Below are 26,829 nucleotides of genomic sequence, written 5' to 3'. Positions count from 1 at the left end.
ACAAGATAAAATAGATGTAGTAATGGTTTCTATTCTATTTTTCTTTAATACTTAATAGTTTTAAACATATTGAAATACTCTTGGAACATACTGTAGCTTTTTTCAACTCTTAAAAACTTTTTTTCCCTTGCACAATTAATACATGGTCCATTTGATCTAGTTATTGTAAATTGTAGAACTGAAGTGTTAATTTTTTGTGTATTGTCCACTCTTCACATAAAAATACATTTTGTTTAACTGAGCAAGCTTATACAAAACAAACAATTTATAGAAAAAATATGTTCTCTAAAAAGAAAGATGTTATGTACAGTGATTAATAATAAAGTGTACTTGTAAACTTCTCTACTATCTACATTTGAACTTAAACAGATCATTTTCCCCAAAGTGTCTGGTGGTTACTGTAAAACCACAAATATATGCATATTCCAGTTTGTGGGCACAACACAATGATCATGCCTTATTAATACTTCGCCACACCTGATTATCTCGTCCCCTCGTGTTACCTAGACGTTGCCATGCTTCTATGTGTTAATAAGTCATGGCCATAAATTATTTTTATAGTAGGGATGTCATTGTTGAGGCTCTGTATGTAGTATATGTGCTGTAGACATGTAGAAATGAAGAAAAAAAAAAAATAAAACAAGCAACACATTTACTCAGATCCTTATTGTCATTTATTATACTAACCAAGTGCTTGGATTGAACTTACTATAGAACAGTATCATGAAGCAGAGATTAGTTGAAGCAAGAAGTTGAAGCTTGCAAAGTCATTAATTATACCTGGAAGTAAATGCCATAATCGAAACTTTTCCAAATGGTAAATCCCTGGATTTGAGAACAGTCAGTGAGTCCATCTTTATTCATATAGACTCCAAACAGACCGCCGTGAGCCTCATTCTGCTGCCACTGTGCCACTGGATTCAAAGATCCTATTGACATACCAAATCAAAATTTATTCACGTCATTCAGCTGGCTAGCAGATTACATATACTGTGTGTATGAGACAAGATATTCAATTTTGTAACATTTTGTACTAAATATTGTCACATTTACCAATGATTACATATACTGTATAAACAATGATGTCTTAGCAAGTGAAGATATTTTGAATAAAAGAAAAGTTCTCTAATTGTTCTCATTATGTGATTATTATAAGGAATATAAGACCATATATAAGCCTATTTCTAGACATATTTACTAATTCCAAGTTTAAAATGCTCTTATTCTATTGCCATTAAATTTCACCTCTTTCTAAAAAGAAATGCTTGAAATAAGCAAAATTATCTGCCAATACAGAAAGGCAGTTTCAAGCAAGAAATGAGAAAAAATCTACAAACCTAGATATCTAGAAAAATTATATATGTATATTTTTTTTATAATCTACCTAATACAGTGAAATATAAATTCAAATATTGGTTGAATTTGCCCATATTCAAAATATTTTTACTTGCTCAGATATGATTTTTTTGGAGTGCATATAAAGTACTTGAACTTATCTTTACAACAATTATGAGAATGTTCCTCTGTCTTTACCTGGACATGGTTCTCCATTGATTCGAAATCCCACTCTTTCATAACCAGCAACTGTGTTCCTCTGAAGAACTATATTAGTGCCCATGTTAGCCTTGAAAAAGAAAAATGAAATGTTAAACTCTTGATATAGAGCATCTATTTTCATTTAAGAAGGATGTTTCTGAGATGATCCATGTGTCATTGGGCAAAACACCTCAATAGCTGCAGGCCAGTTGATATTCGTGGTCTCTTGTCTTCCATTGTATGATCCTGGCCAGAGTGTCAGTGTAACCAGATTCCTCCGGACTGTGATGTTATTGCCCCACACCCTGATTCCTGTCAGAACAAAGATATTTTAAGTATATTGTACAGTGTACTCAAAGCCTCATTTGGATTTAGAGAAGCCCAGGTCAGACTGATCTTGGATAATAACTCTTCCCTCTTTAATACTCTTATACTTCTAAGAGTAAGTCTGCAATTTAGAGGTAACTTCTGATACTCAAACTGAGGCTCTGAGCAAAAAGCTTGATACAGAAATGTAACTTGAACTCTCCAATTTTCGGAAACTCTTTCTTTGCCATTTGGCATGACTAAACTTAGCAAGCTTTGCTACGCTACACCTGTAACATTACCAAGTTTCAAGATCTTTACAAGAATGCCAAAAGACTCTTATATCCTTTTCTTAAGGCTGTAATGGTGATTGAGATGTGATACCTTCTCCTACAGTGTGATGAATGACATTGTCATCGACACTCAGTCCATCTGTTCCAAAGATGCCGATCGCAGGAGAAAAGCCGTGGTGAAATGCACAGCCTTTAATGTAAGAATCATTCTGACTCACCTGTGAAAATATGATATGTACGGAATAAAACAACAACAATAATGTGGCATGCTGTTTTAGGAAAATAATCAATGATGAGGTGGTATATTGCTCTTATATCACAGCGTCAGTGATTGTGACGCATCATACTTTTTATCCATTTATGGTTACTTTTATGTTGTGGAACGTCTGCAAAACAAATTAGTTCCTGTTATCACTTACATTATATCAGCTAAAAACAGTCATTCCTTCACCTATCTTGCAACTCTATCTCCATATTCTAATTCTATCTCAGTTTTCTTTAAATCTGACTTGTGAGACATAGAATACTATAGAAATCATTTAATCAGAAGAGAATCAGGGAATGAGGAATTTTGTGGTTCTCACCACTCCCAGGTTGAGGAACGCCACAGAGTAGCGAGGATCGGTGTTGTCTGTCCATCCCTCCTGACCAGTGTGGTAAAACTCCACATCCCTAATCTGGGCCTTTCCTATAAGACAGTCACAGAAATAAAAGGTCCTTGAATTAGTGTTAATATGTGTATAAAAAAGGCTTTTTGTATATTTCCTGAGATCAACAAAAACGATTTTGGTGTTCTCCCTTTCTTCGTGTTTCTTTGTGAATTTCGTTCATGGGGTGTTGTAGCTGTATACCTCTGTAGTCGATTCCTCCAGCAGAGAAGGATCCCACTAACACCCTGGCTCCAAATGACTCACTATGAAGGTCTGGGTAATCTCCCCCAATGATCTTAATGTTCCTGCTCAGCAGACCCACGTCACCAGCCAGCCTGTAGCTCCTGGAATTTTCTGGCACTGTGTAGTTCTCCGCTGCATCAGTTGCACAAATAATTAGGTTGCTTTGAATGTACATCTTTGTATTATTGTAGACAATGTGTTGTATGGCAAGTAATTATAGATATATGCTTTACTCTACACTGTACTGGACTAACCAATGTGTGTGTAAGTGAGTGGCTGATCCACAGTCAGTGTAAGGCCATTGCTGGAGACTGCTGATATAGTGCGAGTCTCTGTCTGCCATGGATCGTAACTGGTGGTGGACAGCACGATTTCATCCCCTGCCTGGTTAAAAAGATGAGTAACAAACACAATATTTATTTCAGAATATCAGTGAAACATTTTAGTAATGCTATAAGAGCTACTGTCTTTGAATTTAAGAGCACTGCAGATGAACAGATGATTGCGAATTTTGCAATGACGAAAGACCAAGACATTTATTTTGAACAATATGATGTTTTTTAGCTGTTTAATGCGAGTTGGTTTCATTCATATTTTTTTATTGTCCCAAAAATGTTCCACTAATTCATGTTAAAATATTAATACTGGCAAAAACAAAATTATATCAACTCAAAGGATTTCATCTTTCTTTCTGAAAAAAAAGGGAAATAAATATTTTATACATTTAAATAAATATTATACCTATATACACATCGATGTCTATTCTGACTGGTCAGAAGGTGCTGATTAATTTTCTATAACAGCATCTGTGCTGGCTGCAATTAAAATCCCAAGTTTATATTATATATTTATTTATTTGCAAATTAAAATTTTAAATCATTGGCAACAAAATGTGCTGTAAGATGTATAATCCTTGATACAGTGAAGTTTTTTGTATGGAGACATTTATTTATTTGTAAATTAAAATTTTAAATCATTGGCAATTCGTTGTGGTATAAAAGGAATAAAACACTTTGGGAGATGCTGTTATTGGAAAATACTCAATTTGGGAGTATTAACAATAACTCCTCTTCATGTCAGGGTGCATCACACCACTGCATTGTTTATAACTCTGGATTTTGAATTGTTGTTTTGTTGCAGAGTACACTTCAAGTTAAAGATTTTTAATTGTAAAATTGTAAAAAAACAAAAGGTGGTTTCCTTTTTTTGACCCAGAAACTAGGGGGTACAAACTTTTGCACTGTATGTGGTGGGTAAAATGATCACAGAAACTTGAAGATCATGTATAATGCACTTATTTATTTTTGCATGTTTATTTTTGCATGGTGAAATGTACTCACTTGCCAGTCTACAGGCTCCTGAAGTGAGAGAGAGCTGGAGCCAGCACTAGCAGTGCTGGCCAGTTTAGTGTGATAAACTCTGTGTGGCATTCCATAGAGGTCAAGAGCACCAAACACACCTAAACAACAACACCAGAATTGTGTAAACAATACCATTGCTTACAAAGATGTTTCATAAAAAAGCTATGTGATAGTGCAGCTTGTACATGTTAATACCACAATTGTACCCTAACACAACAAATAAAGGCCAACCCTGAATTCACACCAGACGCATTGCATCTAGCTTCAAATAGCTTCAAAGGCTGTGTGAACCTCGAACCCTCAGTCCATCCATAGCAACTGCACTGTAGCTGTATTTCCACACAAGCTGAGTAGTTGAATTTATATTCAAGCTATTTTTTGTTTTGAGAGCAATATTAACTGATTAAAGTTTAATAATTATTAGAATAATCCTAGCTCGAGAGCTACCAGAATTAACTGCCAAAAGCCACACTCCCTCTCAACTAAGCTAATCAAACTGTCCTGTTTAGTAATTACACCCACCTGTTGTTCATTACCTCCTTATTTTTCTGTCTAAATGTTAGTTTGTAACTCAGTGTCACACCTGCCCAGGACAGTTTCCCACTGTACCACCAGAGGGCACGTTCCCCTGAATTCTAGAGACTTCTCATTGGTCATACACACATCTCTGGGACATATAAAAAGCATACTTTATGTTCACAGTCACACACTACGAAGCCTTGCCAATCTTTGCCTATCATGTAAATTCTGAGCCACTGTTTGTATTCTGATTTACTCTATGACCCTTGCCTGTTTCTCTGTTCTCCCATTTAGGATATTGCCCTTTGTCTTGGATATTCTGTATATTACTGTTCCTGACCTCTGCCAGTTCACCTGTTTACTCTTATCTGCCCTTTTGTTTTGGAAATACTATGCCTTTTTTGACCCTCACATTGCTATACTGGATTATATAATAAGATTTAAGAGCAAGATGAGTAAATATAATCCACCATAGAAAGTGCACAGCTACATAAAGGTTTCTTTTTTTTTTCCAAACGTTCTGTCATAAATGGATGTAAAGTGTCAAAAAAAAGAAGAAAATCTCACATTGATTAGTTTGAACTTGATCTTTAATTTTGTTCATAGTGATCTGCCGGTTTACAAAACTGTTCATCTAAATATGTTAAATGAGACAATGTCTGTCTGTTTGTGTCTGTCTGCTTGTCTGTGTGAATTTGTGGCAGTACGATACACATGCTACATATACGTACATTATATATGAGCATGTTTGATTACTCACTTACCAAGTACTTTAGATCCTTGGTTTTGTCCAGCAGGCAGAGGCCATTCAGGCGTGCGTTGGTTTCCCCTGAGAATGATTTGCAGTTGTCCGGTGAAGGGCTGGTCAGGCCATCCAGCAATTAAACGCCCTCCCTATGTGAGAACACAAATTCTAATGCATTTTAAACATTACTCAGATGCTATATGGTGACCCCCTTTGGCCTTTGATTTATTTGTCCTACATTCTCAGAAATAAAGGTACCAAACTGTAGTTTTCCTTGTGGCTGAGGTGGTACCATGAAGGGTGCATCTTTCGTAGCTTTAGTCTGTAAGTGTTTATGTATGTGTCAACTGGAAAGATGCATGTGGTATAATTTAATTAGCATTTTGAGTAAAGATTTAAAGTTAGTGGTCTGGCAGAATAAAAATTGTAGAATATAGTCATGCAGGTAAAAGATGTTCTAAAGACACAAAAGCTGTACACTTGATGGTACCATGCCAGTGACAAGGAAAAGTACAGTCTGGTACCTGGAGTGTTTGTTTTCAACAGAAGATTCTTAGAGCTAGTATTCGAATAGGTTTTGGTGTAATGGTGTTGGTGTTGGTGTTGGATAAATGGAATTATAATTGCAACCCCTAAGCCTGGTGGGTCTGATGATTTATGGGAAGACTGACCTGGATGGAGATGTAAGTAGCATCAAGGACAATGCTGCTATTCTGTGGAAGACTGCGGGTGGTGCGGTTGGATACAATGGTCATGTTGTCTGGAATTTCCAGGACTCCCATCACTGTGAGGTTATTTAAGGGTGGAATAGGGGTGTCTAAAACCACCCACCTGCCTGTGGATGCAGAATAGAGCAGTCTAGGATCAACTTTTGTATTGTTGGTGTTTGATAAACACAGTACTCACACAGTATATTATCTTAACAGCTATAAGTTTTGTAAAGGTATTGAAAATGCTTTACGTATTGAAAAAGTCATTTTTGTAACAGCTTAGGGAATGAGTATAATACCTGCGGGAATGACAACATTGGCACCTTCTTGTGGTACGGTGAAATTGTTCTCTGCAGATGACTGCCAAAATGACTGATTGGACCAAGCACTGCAAATCATGAGATGCATATAACATATTCTTTATACATTCACAAATGTTCTTTTCAAGAAAGGGCCAGTCTAGCACATTCTAGTGGTTGAATTGTTTAAAAAACATATAAGCCTATAATTATTGTGACATAGCATAAAAAATATCATGACAAAACTGGTTAAAGTTTAATAAAATCCAGAAATCTTTCATTGGCTATCTCATTAGCATTTTTTTTTATTTATTTGCTTTTTTATTTTTAATGTAAATGATCACAATTAAAAATTAACTCAATATGCTTGAGGGCCAAACTGCCTTCTTTAACTTGAGACATACGATGTGTGAATCTAATTAGGTAAAAGCAGGTGGAAATTGGCTATTTGTGGCCAGTTATTTTTATCATAATGTTTAATGGAAAATGTCAATAACAACACTCATTCATGATAAAGGTTGTTTAATAAATGTAATATACATAAAGGACATGGTAGATTAATTGAAGACTATATTTAGCTTTGACAGTCTGAAAGTGATTCCAGTTGTTTCTACCATTGCACCAAACATTTGAAATACTGGAGATGTAAATCAGCATTAGGTAAAGTTACAGGTAAACCTACACCATTAGGTAAAGTTACAGGTCCAGCGTAAACTTATCAACTAATTGTAACTATTGTTTGTTTAACCCAAATAGACATGTCCCATAATCCTACCATGATGAAAAGCTTTTTCACTAATGGTGATAACTAAAGCTCTAAGAGCCGTGTTAGCATTTGCCACCTCACAACACTTTTTTTAAAAGTCAACAGTTATATAGTAATATAATATTCACATTGGCCTTTTGAAGGTTGAACCACTGTGCAGTGCTCTGCTGCTTTAAATGAAATGAATGAAAAGCATGCCTAATCTTTTCCTTAGCAGTTACATTTGAGCTTTGTGCTGATCCTACCTTCATTCAGTTTGAATGAAGAATTTACCCAAAATGACTTGGTGTGGATAGCTCAGGAATTGATATAAATAGAATATATGTAATAGACATAAAGATTTAAAAAAAAAAGGAGGCAAGTGTTACAAGGCGGGAATAGGGGTGCAGACCACACCTTCAACTTAGAGTAGTATCGAGACTGACTGTGGAACTGTAATTGGAATTGAGAACTCTGAGAATTTAGGTTAGATTGGAGCTTTGAAGCAAGTTCTCCTGATAAACAGTATGCTAGTAGTTTACAGTGCATTCATATTTATACTGAATGTATGTAACATACATGTAGTTGGCAGGTCGGCGGCTGGGTGGTGGTGCGACGGTGGCTGGTTGTGGTGGTGCACAGTTGGGGAAGAAGCAATTATAAACTTTGAATGCCACTGAAATGTCTGTGGTTGATCTGTCCACGCTGTTCCTGCGCTTTCTATTAGCAGCAGTTGTTTTGCTAGACACTGAAGGAAAAACATCATACAACATGGTTGATATCAGAGAAGAATCCAGGAAAGCAGAGCTATTTCCTTCTTTCTAGGTCATACATCTCATGAGGATATGTACAACAGCAGTTTTACCAATGTAGTAGAGGTTGTTGGATGACTTGTCCATGTACCAGTCTCCATTTATATTCACACTAGCATTCAGGGGATTGGCTGAACCATTTCTATTGTCCACCACAGACACCTGGTCAGGACTCTGAGTCAGATTGTGATTTACAATCACATAATCCTGAGGCTATTTGGAGAGAAGGAAGAGAAAACACAGCACACAATTAATTGAATTGATATACTGTTTATAACATAAAATGTAATTGAAAGTTTCAATAATTAATTTCAAATTTAAAATTGATAAAGCTTTTGTAAACCTGGTTTGAGACAATGTCCATTGTTATAGATACTATATAAATAAAACTAAATTGAACTGAATTCATTATTAAACACATTAGGTGACCATAATCATGACTTTACCTTGAAGCCATAGAACACTGCACTGTACGAGATGTTGCTAATTTGCGAAGCATTGCGAAAGTACCAGTTGTAGGTTTTGTCAGAGGGAAGCAGAGCCATCCAACCAGAGCGATGGGTAATCAATTTGTCAGCAAATGGAACAACGCTTGACCCTAGAATAATATGACAGTGTTATATAAATTAAATGTTACATTGTCTGTAAAAATACACAAGAAACAGGATTCTTGCAATAATGTTTAATTGTATAAGTTGACTCTGAAACTTTCTAATATTTCTAAATGCAGTCGTTTGTACTGTATATGATAATGACAAACTGAACTCACAATAGCACACTGTCTTGCCACCAAACAACACAATTCTTAGGTGAATGCAAGCTAATTCTTTTCCATACCATATGTATTGGTGAGTATGAGATCCTTAAACAAAAGCGAGGAGGGTAATGAGGAATTAATCCCCAGTCGGTGGAAGCTTATGGTGTTATCACACACTGTCCCAGGGAAGCCTATGCTCCATGAAGCATCGTAAGAACAGTGGGCTGGATCCAGCAGGTTACTCTTCGGCACTACCTTGTAGTCAGGATTACCTTTTGAAATGAAGAGGAAGAAAAAAGAAAATCTCAGGAAAAAAAAGGCTAACTGTCTTACATATCAAGGATTTTTTTTAAACTCATGATTAAATTGCTCAGGATATTAACTAAAATATATTTTTCAAGAAGAAACATATTTTTCAAGAAGAAGTTGTCCCTCTGGGGAACCCTATGTAGAATCATACAACAGAATATTTCTGTATCAGAGAAGCTTCCTTTAGGAAACTGAAAAGTATAAAAAGTGAAAAAAACTATCCAAAGAACCCTTGAGGAACCCTAATAACTGACTTTGTAAGAATGCTCAACACAGAAAAGAATGTCATATCTTTCTATATTTCATATACTGTTCTGTACTATCTAGAGCTATCCTATAATAAATACCTGTCAGTGATCCATCAACATCCACCAGAACAACTTCATGTTCCCATCTAAAGGTAGCCTTGTTAGGTGACTGATAATATTTGATTCCACTGAATTTGACAGTCCAGCCCCCAGAGAAGTTGCCACTGGTTCCTTGTATAGTAGTCACCCCAACTGCAGCACAACTTGGCCGATCAAAGTTAATGAATTTGGTGTTGAGGACACTCATGCCATCGTCCAGGGGCAGGACAATCCCATGGCTGGTACAGTAGTCTCTACCCAGGCCAAGCTCGTCTACGTGACCAACTAAGGTGCTGTTGACCAGTCCAGCACCTCTGTCTAGCCCCCATCCACTCACGTGTTGCTGGATGATGCGCTTGGTCTCCACTCCTGCCACCTCATTGTTCACCATGAGAAAGTCATTGAATTGCACTGCTCCTACGTTCACCCACTCTGCTCCCTTCTCATTGTTCCAGGATGTGAGTTTGCGGAACACGGCTGGCTCAGGTATAGTAGAGCTGCACCTTCCTTCCTTCTTGGGGAAGAAGTCCTGGAAGATCCACAGGCCAAACCAGCCTTGTGAGTGGGCTGTGTTATTATAAAACTCACCCAGAGGCACCATCTTCTGGCAGATGTTACTGTCAAAGGATGGGCCATCTGGATGGTCATGCATTCGGTACCAGAAGCCGAAGTGCGTTCCTCCAGCGGCTGCGTTGTGTCTGATGGTATTGTTAGGGTTGGTGACCCAGTAGCCAGCTGGTGTCACGTCGTCATTCAGTAGGCTGGTGCTCTGACGAACGAACACGGCCAGGTTGTACTGCAGGACATTGCCGGTCTCAATGCCATCCTCAATGAAGAAGGCTCCTCCCATGATGTTGTAGATGACATTACGCTCCACCAGCAGCCTGTGCGTGTTATGGATGGTGACTGCGCGGTTGTAGGTCTGGTGGATGGCACAGCCACGAACGTAAGATTTGAAGTTAATGTCTCCCATCAGGTGCCAGTGGATGGGATAGCGACCCAGACGATAGGCCTGGCCAGCATTGAATATCTGCCACAAAGGACACAAAATGATGACACAATGAAAAAAACACAAGGCCTCAAGAGGGTATAATTCCAAAAGTCCTAGATGTGTGTTAGATGTATTTATAACACGTTATTAACGCAGCATGATACCTCGACATATTCAATTCTTCCTATGGCCAGGTTTTCATTGGGCCGAGGTGCATGGAACATAATGCAGCCACCAAACTCGTCACTTCCAATTTCTTCCCCGAATCTCCCTTGGAAACAAGTCTGGGTGGCAAACTCCCCTGAAATAAAATATTTAAATATTTGCATTGCACTTAACATACATATATATATATATATATATATATATATATATATATATATATATATATATATATATATATATATACACACACATCACACATACATACATACATACATACACATCACACACACACACATACTGTATATGTGTGTGTGTGTGTGCATGTGTGTATATATAAAACCAGTAAATGTGAATATACTGTAGTATACCTTTTAAATTATTTTAAGGCACCTAACTGGAAATTAAGAACATATTCACTCCACATGAACCTTCTCAGGTAATAGATACATACTAAAGGTACAAAAGCTAGAAAAGGAAATTTACAGTTTGGTACCTTTTTATTCTGACAGTGAACTGTACAGTTAGTATGAACCAAAAAATCACTCCTGCTAACTTTGCAACATATGATCTGATATAACACATGCAATTTTGCATATATTAACAGTCTGTGAGAATATTAAGAATAATAAATATAGAACAAAATTCCCACCTGTATTAAACCCATCGGGACATGCCTGGATTTTATCGCTCCATTCTGAGTTAATGGATCCACGGACAACAATGTTCCTGGTGAGCACGCCAATCTCAGCCCTTGCCTCAAACACAGTGCCATCAGGTAACGTAATGACTATCCCAAGGTGGGTGTAATTCAGAGGACTGGTCAGAGTTAAGGTTCGACCATCAGGTGACACAAATGCAATTTTCCTCACTTCATTCTGCTGCTGGCTGTGCCTGCAAAGTTACCCACAATCCACATTTAGTGTGGGGTGGAACACTATGTATGTAGTCAGCTGAAGATTTAAATATTCTCTGATATTACGTATATTGTATATTATTATATAGGCAGAGCATCAGCAAGAAGTTGCCCGATGCTCTGATGTCAGTGAAGGCAAAAACTTTGCGTTCATTAGCATTACAAATGAGGTGACCATATGTCCACTATGAGGTAGAAGATCTGTATACTGTTTATGAAAAATATAGTGTAAATTCCTGTGATGATGGTCTTATACCTGCCACCTGTTGAGGCAATGACAATTTCATCTCCAACTTTCCAGGTAACTGCGTCCATCAAAGTGAGAGTAGTGGAACCATTGTTAGCAGTTTGGGCAAGGCGAGTCCAGGTGATAGGGATAGGGATACCTGAAGAAGCGGATTTGAAACTGATTATATAGACCAGGGTTATATAAATAAAATTTGTAATGCTCCAGTTACATAAAATTGCATGTTTATAGGTTCAGAACAACAAATAACATGACTAGCTAGTGACGCCTGGTTACCTTTCAATGCTTAACCATTAGTTATTAATTCATGGCTATAAATAAGACAGTTCGGCCTGGTTATGTTTTGTTTCATAGTGCTGCTTCACGTTACCATTTTTGACTAGCATCACAGTCTTGGAACATATGAAACAGTGTGTGAGGAAAATAAATGCATACTTCTCTGTCCAATAAACTTTCGTCAAACAAGCTACATCCTCAGTTTGCTAATCTGACTAGAGAGTGTAAATGAATTGAAAAGTCTATGACAAAACTCAGCCTTGTATCTAGTCTCTGGTACAATAAGCTGCCTTCAGCTAAATAATTTACATACATCTATGTGATTGGTCACAACTGAGGATCTGCTACAGAAGCTGAGCTGGTTCATGTTTAGAAAATTAGAAAACTGGAGTCTGAACGATCATTTTTTTAAAATAAGTTTATTGGCTCCGGTACAGTATTTTTCAAATACTCGGTTTGGTTCCCTGAAATACAGGGTCCAACAGTTGCCAACCCTGCTATAAACTACCCTTATATGTTAACCCTAGTGAGAGATTTAAGAATTGCTTAATTCATGAAAGTAGACTGTACTCTCAGATGAAGAGTTCCTGTTCTAGTGTTTTCAGCAGTCTAAAATACCTAATTAATCCCACGGTTGGCCAAATAATTTGTTTATTGTGTCATTTTAGTGTGGCATGTGCCAAGTAGTGCTTACAGCAAGCAATCACTGGCTATATTTGTCCTATCTCGCAGCTGGGTGGGAATTTCTGGGCATTCCCCAGGAGGAGATGTACTCTAGGGATAGAGAAGTCTGGACTGACTTTCTTAACCTGTTGCCACCATGACCACCATCACCAGGAAGAGTGGAAGTAAATGAATGAATGAATGAATGAATATATTTCTGTTTATACGATGCCAAAGAAGTCTTTATTTTAGATTCTGAAGAACCTGTATCTTTTCTACATTTTTTTTTAGAAAATGGGTCTTCAGTTTTTACCAAACACTGCATTATCAGAACTATGATGTAATTGACTGGTGTACCGTGCAAGTCCAGCACTCCCTCTCTGACCCCCAGGGTTTTAGCCCCATAGACAGGGAGTTCTGGTGCACGAAGTTGGCCATGCAGTGTGATGATGGCCTTGTGCTGGAATGGGTTGTCCTCTGTTCCAATCTGAAGAGCTCCACCATCTGTGATGAGAATGTTCTCTGCCTGCAGCTCGATATCTGCTTCGTCAAAGATCAACTTTCCACCTGAGCATAGGTAGACACATTTATAAAGTGAATTTAGGAAAGATATAGCTTAACAGGATGGTGTGCTGGCAGAGTGGGTAGAATTGTCATGTCACAACTCTTGAGCTTTGGCTGATATCATGCAGAATTTCACATTTTTTTCAGTGTCTTTATGATTTTCCTTTGGGTTTGCCAGTTTCTTCCCATCTCCCAAAAAACATGCCAGTAGCTGCTCTGGTTTTTCTAAACCATACCTAACCAAATGTAAGTAAGTGTGCAAATGTGTGTGTGTGTTTGTGTGTGCTGTGCTGGATATGACATTTTTATTCCACTAGACCAGGGAAACCCTTTTAGATCCTGATGGGCTGATATATTTCATCTATAATTGTTTGTCCACGCTTTTGGTTCCTCCTCACAGTACCTTGGATGAGAAGCATCTTCAATACTGGTGTGCTGACATCAAGGAGGATCGTCTGGCCTTTAGTGATCACAGCAAATGTGCCCGTTTCAGGGGGTGACTGACCTCCCCATGTGTACCGAGATGACCACACATCAATGTAAAAGAAGTCAGCACGATCCTGGAATGAGAGGTGGACATCATGATATTTCCCTGGTAAAAATGTTTGCAAATACTGTATCACCTCTATATTTCTACTTTGTTATCTGCTGCAACAAGCTGGCCAGCTAATGGTAAATGAATCAATAGAAAAACATATCGTCAACATGAAAGTACACAATTACACTGACATTGTATTTTATCTATTCAGTATAACAATGCTTCCTATGATCACCTAGGTCAGGGATGTCAAACTCAAATTATGCCAGGGCCACATAAGCATCTTGAAGAGCCATAAAATAAAGGTATTCATTTTTGCTGTACTATCTATTCTATTAATTAACTCTAATAACTTGGTCTATGGGTGTAGAATAGGACATTTCAAAGAAAAAGGGGGTTAATTAAATTATTTAACTGTATGCACTATTTGGTGATAGTTCAGTTATACAGTATATATTTCCAAATATCTAAAATGTATAATGTTATGAAAGAGATATTCATATTAAAGAATAACTCACCCAGGATTATCTCTGCTAACAACACGCCTGACCTTAGTCTCCTAGTTCTACCAGCTTTTATTTTTTTATCATCGTTGGATTTTTGTCATAGGAGACTACTCAAAGACCAACACCTGACACTATTTCCATACACTATGCTATGGGTCTGGTGTGAATTCTGTATAATACAGATCTAGTCTAATTTACCAGCATTAAATGAGTGTCAGTTTTGACGTGAATGTTGCATTAAAAATGACCACAAGCCCCATTTTATTTGCTAAAACTTGTAACATACACTCACTGACCAATTTATTAGGAACCCCTTTCCATCTATTCATTCATGCAAATATTTAATCAGGGTATCATGAGGTAGCAGCTCAGTGCATAAATGCATGTAGGCATGGTCAAGGGGGCAGTTAATATTAAGATCAAACATCAGATTGGGGGAAAGCGGGATCTCAGTAACTTTGACCATGGCATGATTGTTAGTGCCAGACAGGCTGGTCTGAGTATTTCAGAACTGCTGATCTCCTGGGATTTTCACAGTTAACTGTCTCCATACTTCAAACAAGAGAATGTTGTTGAGGGAAGGGAACACACACACACACATACAGTAAGCAGTAGTTCTGTGAGTGGGCACACTTTGTTAATGAGAGAGGTCAAAGGAGAATGGACAGACTTGTTCAAACAGAAAAGCATCTCCAAAAGCACAGTATTACCCAGTTTTAGAATGGGGTTCCTAATAATTTGGTCATCGAGTGTATGTGATGAGAGGTTTACCGTCTGAGCGATTCCTCTGTTTCCAACATTCAGTAGGACCTTGGTCTGCTGGGACCTGGGCTGGGCATTGGTCACACAGATGACCTGTGTTTCACTGGCTGACTGGACATCACACACCGACCCTGCGATTGTCACACTAACATTCCCTCCACTGTGTGCGCAAAAGCAGGACAGAGACAGAACAGAACAGAGACAGCAATAAGATTTGTAACACAGAATCTGTTGATTCTGTATCAATCTATGTCACATAAATTGTAAGAAATGTAGAAATTCTTGTTAGTTATACTAGTATAATGACAGAACAGTGGAAAACCTTATAAACATAAAAACACTGTGAACAATATTACACTGCTCTAGTACATTTGCTGCCCTAGGCAAGCTCCAACCTTTCATCCCATGCTTCACAGAAGATTTCTGTTTTCAAATTTTAATACATGTTGACAGCATAATTCCAGACCTGAAACCATAGCCGGTGACTGTAAGCAAAGTGCCTCCGGCTGTTCCTCCTCTGCGAGGCGACACATCCGTAATGACAGGTGTCAGGCTGGTTTTGTATGTGTAGCCATTTGTAACGTTGGCTGATCCATAGCTATTCAGTACTTCCACTGTGCATGACAACGTCGCTTGAGTTCCTGCCAAAACCATGCAAATATTCTTTATCTCTACATTTTTTTCACTTGTCACTTGCTTTGTTTGCTTTTTTCTTCGACCAAATGTTGCGTGCTATTTAAGACATTGTTAGCATATTTTACTGTCATGCAAATATCTTTGTATGGTTATGAACATCAAAGGGTTGATAGATATGCAATGACGTACAGATTTTCTCCTCACGTACCATTGTTGGGTGGAATCTTGCAGTACAGATTTGTAGAACTTGATGCATTTTGGTTGACACTGCATTCTGTATTACAGATCAGAACTCTAGAGGAGTTAGGGTCAAACCCAGAGCCTTGGACTGCTACTACTGCACCTCCACCATAGCTTCCTGTAGCAGCACCAAGCAAGGAAAAGGGATTTGTTACTGTAAAATACTGTCCTACAATATCTATCTAGGCCTCAGTTAGACATAAGTGCAATGATATTTGTAAGCCAAGATTACCTTCGTTAGGCACGACTTGCATTAGTCGCAGCTCGTAGCTGAAGTTAGCCTGGGTCAGAGCATAACCTTTGACCTGATGATACAGTGTGACTGGGAACTTTCCTCCTGCATGTTCACCCACGATGCACTGTATCGCTGTGTCCGTAATGAATGACACATTACATGCCGCTCCGTCTATCAGCACAGAAACAAGACCAGCGACCGAGCCAAAACCAGAACCTGAGACTGTGATCGCTGTTCCACTGGGACCTGTAGTGTATAAAAAAAATATATACACTTGCACTCAAATGGAGAAGATTGTTTGATATTGTATTATCTTACTGTATTTTGTGTATCTTATTTGTACATATGTATTATTACGGAAGACAGGGAAAGGAAATTGTGTTAAAATGCAGAGGTGGGTAAACAGAGAGGTGACAAATTAAAGAGTGAAAAAATGGTGGCTTTGTTATACTGTGGCTGAGCATGTTGAGTCCATGTGTCCCCTTAGGCCTAGTTTATATTTGACATGTAACTTTGCGTGAGGGCACACAAGCAGTATTGTTCACATGCTTAAGCAAGTATAATCCAGGCTTCAGAGCCACTGCATATTAACAAAAACTTCTTCTTCAAAAGACTTGTAGAATCCATGCCAAAACATACTGAAGCTGTTCTGGCAGCTTGTGTTGGGCCACCACCTTACTAAGACAGTTTATGTTGTTTTTTTCCTTTAATTTGTCACCTTATTGAAATAATATAATGTGACATTCAAGTCACATTATTCAAATAATTTGATGTTAATGATCATATAAATAACGCCACTTAATGGCATTTATTCATTCTTCGTACCTGTTGTAGGGCTAACGCTGGTGATGTTTGGAGTTTGACTGCGAGTATAATTGAAGCTTAGTGGTGGGTAATTCACTCCAAACACCTTAATATTGACCTGTACCTGTGTTTCATTAAAGGCATGTGTCAAACAAGTCACCATGGTAGGAGTTAGAGTCGTTATGGTGCATGGGTATGGTCCCAGCATAACGCTGGTGTTTCCTGCTGCAAATCCATTGCCTGTGATTGTTAGTAGTGTTCCTCCTGCTAGACTGCCTGAGCTGGGCTGTAGACTGGCCTGTGCCTGGCTGGTAAGTGTGGCATTTCCAGATGCTAGCCCTTTACTCATGACAACCACCTTCAGGGTATGAGGTCCTGCGGGCAGAGGGCCAACCAGCAATGTGAGCCTGCTGTCTGTGACTTCTTTAACCTCCAACATGATGTTGTCTGCATACACCCTGAGATCTTCAAGATGGCTGCTAAAGCCACTTCCATCTACAAAGACAGTTGTTTGGTTTCCACTAACAGAGCTGGGGGAAATCGTAGAAACTGTCGGAACCAGGGAGGCGGAATACTGAAACGAACAGTTAGTGCTGCAGAGTGAAGGGATTCCACCCACTTGAACAGCAACATTTCCCATCTGAGGTGGGGACGGAGATGTGTCGCATATGATGTGAGTGTAATTGCTGGACACTGTGATACATGGATAGCCAGCCACTGTGACTGTGCCTGCAGTGAGACCAGAGCCAGAGAGAAGGAGGCGTGTGTAACCGGTCGTGCTGCCCATTGGTGGTGAGACTGAGTCCAACACAGGCATAACTGCGAAACGCCGGGCAGATTCACTCGGCATTGTGAGCAGTGCAGTGCCCAGGTTGTTGATCTGGACGTGAACAGGCAAAAGGATGCCCACAGGTGCTCCACTATCAGAGCTGAGGAGGCACTGAATCATAGTGGAGGTGCTGTTGATGACATGACATGAGGTGTTTCCAATCATGACCTGTAACAATGCATGAGCCAGAGATGCTAATCAGATCAATGATTCCAAAAAGATGTTAATGTGGCTCTATTTAGCAAAATATGGACAATTTAAAACTGTGTGTGGCCCTGACCAGCCTGTACTAAGGCTGAATAAATGAATGCTGTATGTTCATGTTAACAAACATGGTCTTTGTTTGTCCCATAAGCTTCATATCTGACTGCTCACTTGGCTTCTAGTTTTAATGTCTTACTAGCTTTATTTTTTTTGTTGTCAATATGCAGGGTCTCTGCAAATACAGACAAAATACAGACACCAATACAGACAAATACACAAAACATAGACACTATCCATATTAGGGCTTCCTTCCTTAATAAGTATTATACTGAATTGAATAGAATTGAATTAAATTGAAATAAATGGGATAACTATTGAACTCTCAATTCTTTCAAGCTCTTCTCTTTTTGACAAAAGCTCAGATGCCTGAATCTTTACCTCATTGGCGCAGGTGATGTTGCTAAAGCCAGAGCCTTGGATGATGATGGGGTCATGATACGTGCCATGATCAGGAGAGATGGAGTTGACAGTGGGGCTGGAACAGCTGGAGAAACTGAAGGATTGGCTATTGGAGGTTGTGTTAGAGCCAGAGCACTCAGGAGAGGCCACACAGTTAGAGGCTGATCTGCTCAGACGTGTTGAACCTACAAGGCCAGTTTTCAGGATGCAAATTAAGCCTAGCTCTTGACTTGAGTTTTACACTTATCTGAGATTCCATCATGTTATTGATTCTTCATTAAATAACATACACCTAAATAATTTGGATATATCCTACAAATGTCATGCACAATTGTTTTAGAAGTATTTCCCATTTAAACTACAATCATCAAAGGATTAAGGAATGAAACCCACTTGGGTAATCAGATGGACATAACACATTTGTACCTTGATAGTGTAGGGCTTGAAACCCTGCTACAGTGACGTTTAGCTCAGTACTTCTCTCCTCTAGTGGTCTGACGCTCACCACGCCCTGCATGCTAGTCTGGTTTGCTGAATCAATATAGCCACTGCTGTAATAGTACACCCCAGGAGCTGTGAAACAATAACTGAAAAACCCTGTAGACAAAAAAGACAAGAGACACCCACACACACACATTCCAGCAGGGTTAGGTTTTTTTTCCCAAATCTTTTTTTAAAGTCAGGACATAATGCTACTTAAGTGCATTTCCATTGTTCTGTTGTTCTGTTCTGTTTCACAAGTGGTCATTAGGGATGTACTGCAATTAGAGGGGTTTAGTGGCTAAGGAATGCATTCAACATGAGCACCATCAGTCAACTGATCTTCTAGATGAGTATTTGAGATATTTTTCATTTAAAAAATAAATAAATAAAATTGCTTGGTGATTTTTATCCTTGTAAAATCCCGTAGTAGAACATAGTAGTGGTGTCCCACAGGGGTCAAGGTTTGGTCCAATTGTATTTTCATTGCATGTAAACAAGAAGTGGTATTAAGTATCATTTATATGCTGGAGACACTTTATTCTGTGCAAAATTCTAGAAACAGTCTATTTCACATTTATAAGAAGGTTTTAATATTATGCAGTAGAACTTGAATAAAAAAAAATACTTAATGCTGTTCTTGAGATCTTAAACTATTGACAGTACTGGTTTATAGATTAGTACCTTCCATGGTTATATTATTCTTGACTTTCCATAGATAAACATTTAGGTTTTACATTAGTTGATATTTTCTCATTTTAAATGGAAAGAGAATGTTATAGATGTTATAGTCTGTGTACCAGTGGCTGTTTTGGAATTTCCGCTGTTGAAGGTCACTCCATCGAACTCTGTGCTGCTGGGATTGTCCACGCTGAACACTCTGTAGCCCAGGCCTTGAACGAAAGCTGGAGCCTGCCATCTCCAGACCACTGTATCCCCTACTGATGCTATCACCGTAGCTGGGCTCCATGAATACCCCTGACCATAGGCTGAACACATACACACACAAGCCGCACACAGGCACACGTGTGACTGATGTCAGACTAGGGACTGATAGGAAAATTTTGCCTCTTATATGCATTTAACATTAATAGCAAAAAATATATGCTGTTATATGCTCAAAAACTTCAAATATCTACATAAATAAGTATTAACAAGTAAAGAAATAGTGGTAACATTCTAAGGGTTTGCCACATGAAGAAATTGGATCAAATTCTGACAACAATCTATGAGAGGATAATTTCACCTGTATTCACACACAAGCACAAATGGCTCAGCATCTCCTAGCCCCAACAGCACAATCTTTAACAACTAAATCCAAAACCCTTAAAGGTTCCTTGGCTCACTCTTCTTTAGGTTTTACAGATGACAACAAAGTGTTTTCCTAAATTAGCTTTTAAAAACATCTGGTTTGTACTTTTCCTACAGAACGTTTAAAGAAACACTATCAGTGCATTACTGACATGCTTTAGTCCCAGGCTTTAAAACTGAGGTGGTTTGGTGTAAACCTACTCGGGTTGATGCCTTGGTTTGTGACAGTATACGTTTGCTTCTCCATTTGGGTCACACACTGCAGCTGATTGTTTGAGGCAGCAGTCACCTTGCAGAGTGTGTCACCTGTGAAAAACACACAAGACTTACTCCGCTAAACTGCCAAACTATGACTCAATCATATACCAAAGCACTTTTGAATTCTGGAATCTGATTGGTCAGATGGTGTTAATTTTCTAAAAAAGTGGTGCTGGCTGTAATTCAAATGGCAAGTTTATATTAATGTACTTGTTGTAATAGGTTATCATTTCTGTAGTAACAGCTAATTCGCAGGGACTGTGGTGGACACTCCACATAAAGGCTAATAGATGAAAAATATGTTTTTATTTACCAAAGAAAGGTTTACTGATATGGTGAAGCTTTCTGTAAGGAGACAATATCTAACATTTATGAATGGAATCTCCACTGTCATAGCTTTGTGACAGTCAGTAAGTTTTCAGACATGAGAGAATCTTTAGAACAAAGGTCTGTGTGCTTTCCGGTTTCACAGTAACATGACAAACTGCATTTTTCTTCTTATTAAAGAGAGACTGGTGAGGGCATGACAGTTTATAGCTGTTATAAAGTAAGTGACAACTGTAACTTGTTTTGTGGGCATTCCACAACTATAAATAGATAAAAATTGGAGTGTGTCCATTAATAACCTCCTATTTATAACTGTTGACAAATTGCTCTGGTATAGGAGCAATAACACTCCAGGATGTACTGTTTTTGGCAAATAACCAACTTAGAGGCACTCCACTTTGCGTCAGGCCACATCTCACCACGTCGTCCTTGATTGTTTTCCTATAACAGCACACTCTGTCTTGTTTTATTCCTTATTAATTGGCTTAAGCATGACACAAAGGTAGGTAATAATGTAAATTCTGTTCAATTCCTATTCCCGGGGTTATACAATTGATTTACCGGGGATGTTATGTCCAGGTACCATACCTAGTGTAACTTCATTGTCTTCCAGAACAGGGCTGAATCCAGAACCTGTGATGGTTAGCGTAGTTCCTCCGTACAGAGAGCCGTGCTGTGGGGAGACAGCTGTGACACGTAAGATGTACTCTACGGTGGTGTTCACACCAGAGCTGTGTTCCAGGTACACATGGAGGTTAAAAGAAGGGAATATTTCATTTTAATAAGAAATCAAGTGAGTATCAATAATTGATGATCTGTTTGATGTTTATTGCACTGAAATTCCAGTGCATAGTTTTAGATAAATGTTCGAAGATTGCTACCTGATTAGGGGATAGCCCTGGTTCCCCACTATAACTTTGATGTCATGCAGCCCAGGGGGAAGTGTGGGTAACAGGCAGTTAATCTTTGTACTGGTCCACTGCTGCCCCTCACACACCACACCACCAATGAGGACTGAGCTTCCATTGATCTGGTCACCAAAGTTTGTACCCTCGATGGTGAGAACCCTGTTTCCTTTACCACACAACATAAAGTGGTTAATCACTTAATTCCATCAACTAAACCTTCTTGAAATGCTGTAAATGCAATCTAATTGTTGACTGACACTTTAAATTATATTCAAGCAAGTTTTGCTTTTAAGAAAAGGACAGGTTGCACAATTCAGGTTGTGCAAGGTGTGTGCAACTAACATCCTGTCTATTTGGATGAATTTTAAATGGTCCAGTACAAGATATAGAAAGAAGGATTTCTGAGAAAGAAGTCTGGCGAGGGATTAGTAGGTAACATGAACACAATAGTGTCTGGACAGAAATGGATACTGCATGATATGATCCTATTTCATATGCTATAGTCACACTTAAATGATTTGAACAAATTTTTAGGAGGAGATTTTACCAAACACTGTTGTTGTTTGTGGGCTCACTCCAGTAATTGTAGCTGTCAGGGTGGTGTCATATGTGAAAGAGTTTGGAGATGTCACCTGAATGTTTCCCATTTTCAGGGTCACTGCTTTTTCTCCTGCTGATCCCTGAAACATAAGGCAGCTCTCAGACAACCAAACAAACCAGCAGTGAAAATTGCCTTCATTCTGTTGATCTTATAGTGTACAAGCATTTTACTTAATAAAACACCAGAGGACAGTTATTAGTCAACGAGAATTTTTCATGAACCAATTAAGAGAAGCAGCAAATGCTCAAGCAATTTGCCAAAAATACAAAAGGATAAAAAGATGAAAACGTTTAGAGAGGAAACACCAACACAAGGCAACATACTGGATATATAAAACTTACATTCTTAGAAAAGGGTTCTTAGCTTTCTAAAATTGTTCTAATTTGGAATGCTTTCTGGTAGGAAGAAATCCGTTATAGCATTTTTCACAAAACCCTTAAGGCTTCCCCCTCTGAGGGCCAACCGAACAACCCTAAAGGGTTCTAGATTTGAGCCTTTTTTGTGCTTTAGTAAGGTGTAGGGCCAAAACAAGCTGCCAAACTGTTTAACATGCTTTGGTATTCTATACGTCTCTGGAACTTCTTAGGAGCCATAGTGTATAGCATAGTCAAATAAAGAAGCAATTAATTCACTTACAGCTGGAACCCTGCACAAGAGCTGGTAGAGGTTCACATCAATTACACCACACTGAACACTCCCAATAGTGACTGTGGTGTCCTGGCTGAATCCGTAACCAGAAACGGTCATGATTGTGCCCCCTATGGAACAACATAGTGGAGGAAGCTATATTAAGAGTATGAGATACCCAAGTAAGACTTTTTGCACGAGTAGTGTACAATTATTTATATAAAACTAGTAGAATGTCTGCAAACACCATAAACAGAACTGCATAAAAAAAAAATTGTTAATCCTCAAGATTTTTGATGTTTCTTTTCCCACTCATTTACTAACACGTAAGGTCATAACTGTAAAGAAGTACAGTGAAATACATATTTGTGCTTTTATGCATTAAAAGCACGGGGTGAGTCTTTTCCGTGTCGTCTTTACCAGTAACACTGCCTGCAGAGGGTGCTATGGAGGTCACCCCCATCTGGTAGGTGAAGTTGAAGATGTTGCCACCATTATAGCGAGCGTTACCCAATGTAGGGAAACTCACAGTGACTGGGTACAATCCAGCACTCGCAGGGCCTACACGACAGGTTAGCGATGTATCTGAAACACAAATGGATCGTTGATTAAACCCCCGTCTTGGTTATTAACAGCATGAGTGTTGTGTCTTAACAGCTACAGTACATTTCAACTCACTTGTAACCTGGAGAACTGAGCATTGGACATGTCCGATCTGTACTGTAGCATTTCTGTCAGCAAATCCTGATCCTGAGATGTTGAGAACAGTTCCTAAAGCACTGGCTCCTAAAATCATTGAACAAGAAGAAAATTTCTACACTGATACATACATGACTAAAGTGACAGTCAAATTTGCATTACGGAATTAGATCACATGTTTTACCTTGCGTTGGGGAGATTCCTGTTACAACTGGGGTCTTAGATTCAGTCCATGTAAAGCCACAGTCACCTGAACACATTGACGGGATGCCATTGATAAAAACTTGTACCTGAAAAGACATTAGATATTTGTTTAGCTCTGTTGTGTGTAACTGGGTTCTGATCAGTGCTAGCTGGTACTGTAAAAATAGGCTGGCAGAGCTAAACCCTCCCTTTGCCAGACTAACTTTTTGACATCCACATAGACTTATTTGGTTAATTATTTTGCAATCAAGAACAAGAAGGTTATGAAGAAGAGCCTGGGCTGATTTCCTTCTAGCCCAGACTCTATATTCACACAGCCTATCATGGACAGTAAATATTGATTTCACACTCACAGTTGATTCGATTTGGTGAAATGCCCCCTAGATTGTGCATGCATTGTGGCAAATTTATTTAATCATTTGACGTCATCAGCAATGGTTTAAAAAGCACACATAAAATACAATAGACAATCAAATACAATGCAATAAAAATGGCAAAGTAAATGGACTATGCAAACTTTGTCCAAACAAAGTATAAAAATTACACAAAGGGATGACAGAACCCTGTGTTTTGTGTGGTCTGAACAAAAGAACAGATTTTCTGTTGCAGAAAAGCCATGGCATGATTACCAGCTTAAAACACTTGACAATTAGGGATGGTGTTGTTTATTTGTTTTCTGAGATTATTCAATGTTACTAATAGTTTGTTGCCTATGAGGTACCCCATGATATAAGGCTCAACCAATTACGTTTCATAACAGTAACACTGATTTACTGATTAATAGTAAAAATGTTTAGCCCTTCCATCCTGCCACTTTGACCACTTTTTGATATATTTTTTAGAAGGTCCTTAGAAGCACTTACTTGACAGCCAAACATACTTGCTTGTACAACATCAGTTGTTGAAAGAAAATCATTTTAAGACATTCACTCAGCATCTCCCACATATCACAAATTGTGCACATACTACAAACAGTACAAGTTACACAAATCAACGTTCACTACACTGTCTAGGATCAAATGCCCCACACAGCATCATATAACACAGTGTGAAGGCAGCAAAGGTGTAGCCACCACAACATCAACACACTCCACCTGATCTCACATAAAATTCTGAAGAATCCTAACATGCAGTTTTGCTGGATTTCATATGAATGACTTTGTAATGAAAAGAAAAAAAAATAAAGCGTCCCATCACTCTAAACTTATTGTTCTGCAACTCTACATACTGGTTGCCCTGAGCAAAGTATTACAATACTGAAATATGAGATACAGGGGTAAAAGACTGTAACAAGAAGCACCTGTGTTTTATTTGTAGGCACACGCAGGAAATCCCCCATGATGCTTTGCTTGAAAAGGCCTCCTTGCTGCTTAACCTGTGCTTTCACAGAGGGGTTCACACCTACTACACCAGAGTCATTGATCTAGTAAAGAAAACATACAACAGAAAACACATTCATTAAATCAGCTAACATTTTAAATTCTAGAAATATCCCTAAATAAACACATTTTCAGAATGGAACAATGGAGAAAGCAACTTAGTTAAGTCTTTCAATGTTGCTACATATTAAATGTCATTGAAATAAATTAGCATTGTACATGAATTGTTCCTTTTCTGAACTCCTACATCAGAATATACACTATATTTCAACAGTTATGTTCAGGCCATTTTGATCTGAAAATAACATGGTGAAACAAAAGCGGAAGAAATCACTAGTCATTATAAATAGGTCAAATTTGAGATTTTCTGCATTCACTGACTGTTATTTTTTTTAAAAAAATTGTACACAGAAACATTATATGATATAATACCAGTCTTGTATTGAGCAATCTCATAGAAGTATTTACAGACGCATTTAAATTTAGAATAATAGTCCGCAAAAAATTATGAAAAGTCACAATAAATGCAGTTTAATTTCTAATTTTAAGTAATCATTTTAAAATTTGCTTTTACCCAAATATTAAAAAAGATAAATTTAATTGTTGTCTTGTAATTGTATGCGCACCTGCAGGTCAAAGTCTTTTGATATTTTACCACATCACTGTTGAATGCTCGAATCTGATTGATCAGAAGGTGTTGGGTAATTTTCTATAACAGCAGCTCTGACAATAGTGCTGGCTGTAATTCAGTTACTGGTTTATATTTATGTGCTCATTCCACAACATTAAATGTAACTACTGTATAAATGGATAAAAAAGTGTGATGTGTCATTCTTTAATAAATAAAAAATTGTATTCAATGGCAACTTGTTGTGGTACAAGAGGAAATAATACACTTGGGGGCATGCTGTTATAGGAAAATAATTCATTATGTGGTGATGTATTTTATTTCTTACATAACTGACATGATATACTGGGTTTATATCGAACTTTATTATTATTATTATTATTATTATTAGTAGTAGTAGTAGTAGTATTCCTCTTGGTCACATGTTGAGCTGATGGTGTTTCACCTGCAGTAGGGGTTGGTTTCCTGGCATGGTGAGCCAATTAATTTCCCAAAGGTTGCCTTTACAGTCTGCTGTACTATTTACACTCAGCAGACCCAGGTCTGGAATGCCTTGCAGAGCATATTTCAGGTCGTCTGCACTGATGTCCACAGACAGATCTACGATACACATGGATAAACCGGCACATGACACATCACACATCACACATGTAATTCTGTTTTCACTTAGTGAAAGCCTGGTTAAAAGAGTATTATAACATTCATTAAGGGATCAGAGATACAGATTATTACAAGTTTAGTGT

General features: G+C 38.2%; 1 protein-coding gene across 2 annotated transcripts in view; it reads right to left on the bottom strand.

The window, feature by feature from the left end:
* The window catches only part of pkhd1l1.1 (PKHD1 like 1, tandem duplicate 1), a 50,333-nt gene that overhangs the window by 11,224 nt on the left and 12,280 nt on the right, over nt 1–26,829 (bottom strand). For both annotated transcript variants that reach the window (XM_053228580.1, XM_026929993.3), the window contains 39 exons: nt 26,532–26,686; nt 25,380–25,502; nt 24,060–24,165; nt 23,855–23,962; nt 23,597–23,761; nt 23,186–23,307; nt 22,496–22,628; nt 21,922–22,114; nt 21,629–21,771; nt 20,657–20,761; nt 19,945–20,133; nt 19,091–19,261; nt 18,644–18,849; nt 17,194–18,169; nt 16,366–16,614; nt 16,102–16,251; nt 15,724–15,898; nt 15,267–15,417; nt 13,855–14,011; nt 13,245–13,454; nt 11,958–12,087; nt 11,438–11,679; nt 10,788–10,924; nt 9,633–10,662; nt 9,057–9,248; nt 8,666–8,817; nt 8,273–8,432; nt 7,987–8,155; nt 6,663–6,751; nt 6,325–6,488; nt 5,673–5,802; nt 4,369–4,487; nt 3,283–3,412; nt 2,987–3,160; nt 2,720–2,823; nt 2,227–2,353; nt 1,727–1,848; nt 1,534–1,624; nt 781–929 (listed from right to left, as the gene is read on the bottom strand). In XM_053228580.1, coding sequence (XP_053084555.1) covers nt 781–929; nt 1,534–1,624; nt 1,727–1,848; nt 2,227–2,353; nt 2,720–2,823; nt 2,987–3,160; nt 3,283–3,412; nt 4,369–4,487; nt 5,673–5,802; nt 6,325–6,488; nt 6,663–6,751; nt 7,987–8,155; nt 8,273–8,432; nt 8,666–8,817; nt 9,057–9,248; nt 9,633–10,662; nt 10,788–10,924; nt 11,438–11,679; nt 11,958–12,087; nt 13,245–13,454; nt 13,855–14,011; nt 15,267–15,417; nt 15,724–15,898; nt 16,102–16,251; nt 16,366–16,614; nt 17,194–18,169; nt 18,644–18,849; nt 19,091–19,261; nt 19,945–20,133; nt 20,657–20,761; nt 21,629–21,771; nt 21,922–22,114; nt 22,496–22,628; nt 23,186–23,307; nt 23,597–23,761; nt 23,855–23,962; nt 24,060–24,165; nt 25,380–25,502; nt 26,532–26,686 — 7,598 coding nt within the window. The remainder of the gene's footprint in view (nt 1–780; nt 930–1,533; nt 1,625–1,726; nt 1,849–2,226; nt 2,354–2,719; nt 2,824–2,986; nt 3,161–3,282; nt 3,413–4,368; nt 4,488–5,672; nt 5,803–6,324; nt 6,489–6,662; nt 6,752–7,986; nt 8,156–8,272; nt 8,433–8,665; nt 8,818–9,056; nt 9,249–9,632; nt 10,663–10,787; nt 10,925–11,437; nt 11,680–11,957; nt 12,088–13,244; nt 13,455–13,854; nt 14,012–15,266; nt 15,418–15,723; nt 15,899–16,101; nt 16,252–16,365; nt 16,615–17,193; nt 18,170–18,643; nt 18,850–19,090; nt 19,262–19,944; nt 20,134–20,656; nt 20,762–21,628; nt 21,772–21,921; nt 22,115–22,495; nt 22,629–23,185; nt 23,308–23,596; nt 23,762–23,854; nt 23,963–24,059; nt 24,166–25,379; nt 25,503–26,531; nt 26,687–26,829) is intronic.

Source organism: Pangasianodon hypophthalmus, chromosome 23 (assembly GCF_027358585.1).
Source record: "Pangasianodon hypophthalmus isolate fPanHyp1 chromosome 23, fPanHyp1.pri, whole genome shotgun sequence".
Taxonomy (NCBI): domain Eukaryota; kingdom Metazoa; phylum Chordata; class Actinopteri; order Siluriformes; family Pangasiidae; genus Pangasianodon; species Pangasianodon hypophthalmus.
The sequence above is the reverse complement of the archived record's forward strand: the minus strand, read 5'-3'. Positions and strand labels throughout refer to the sequence as shown.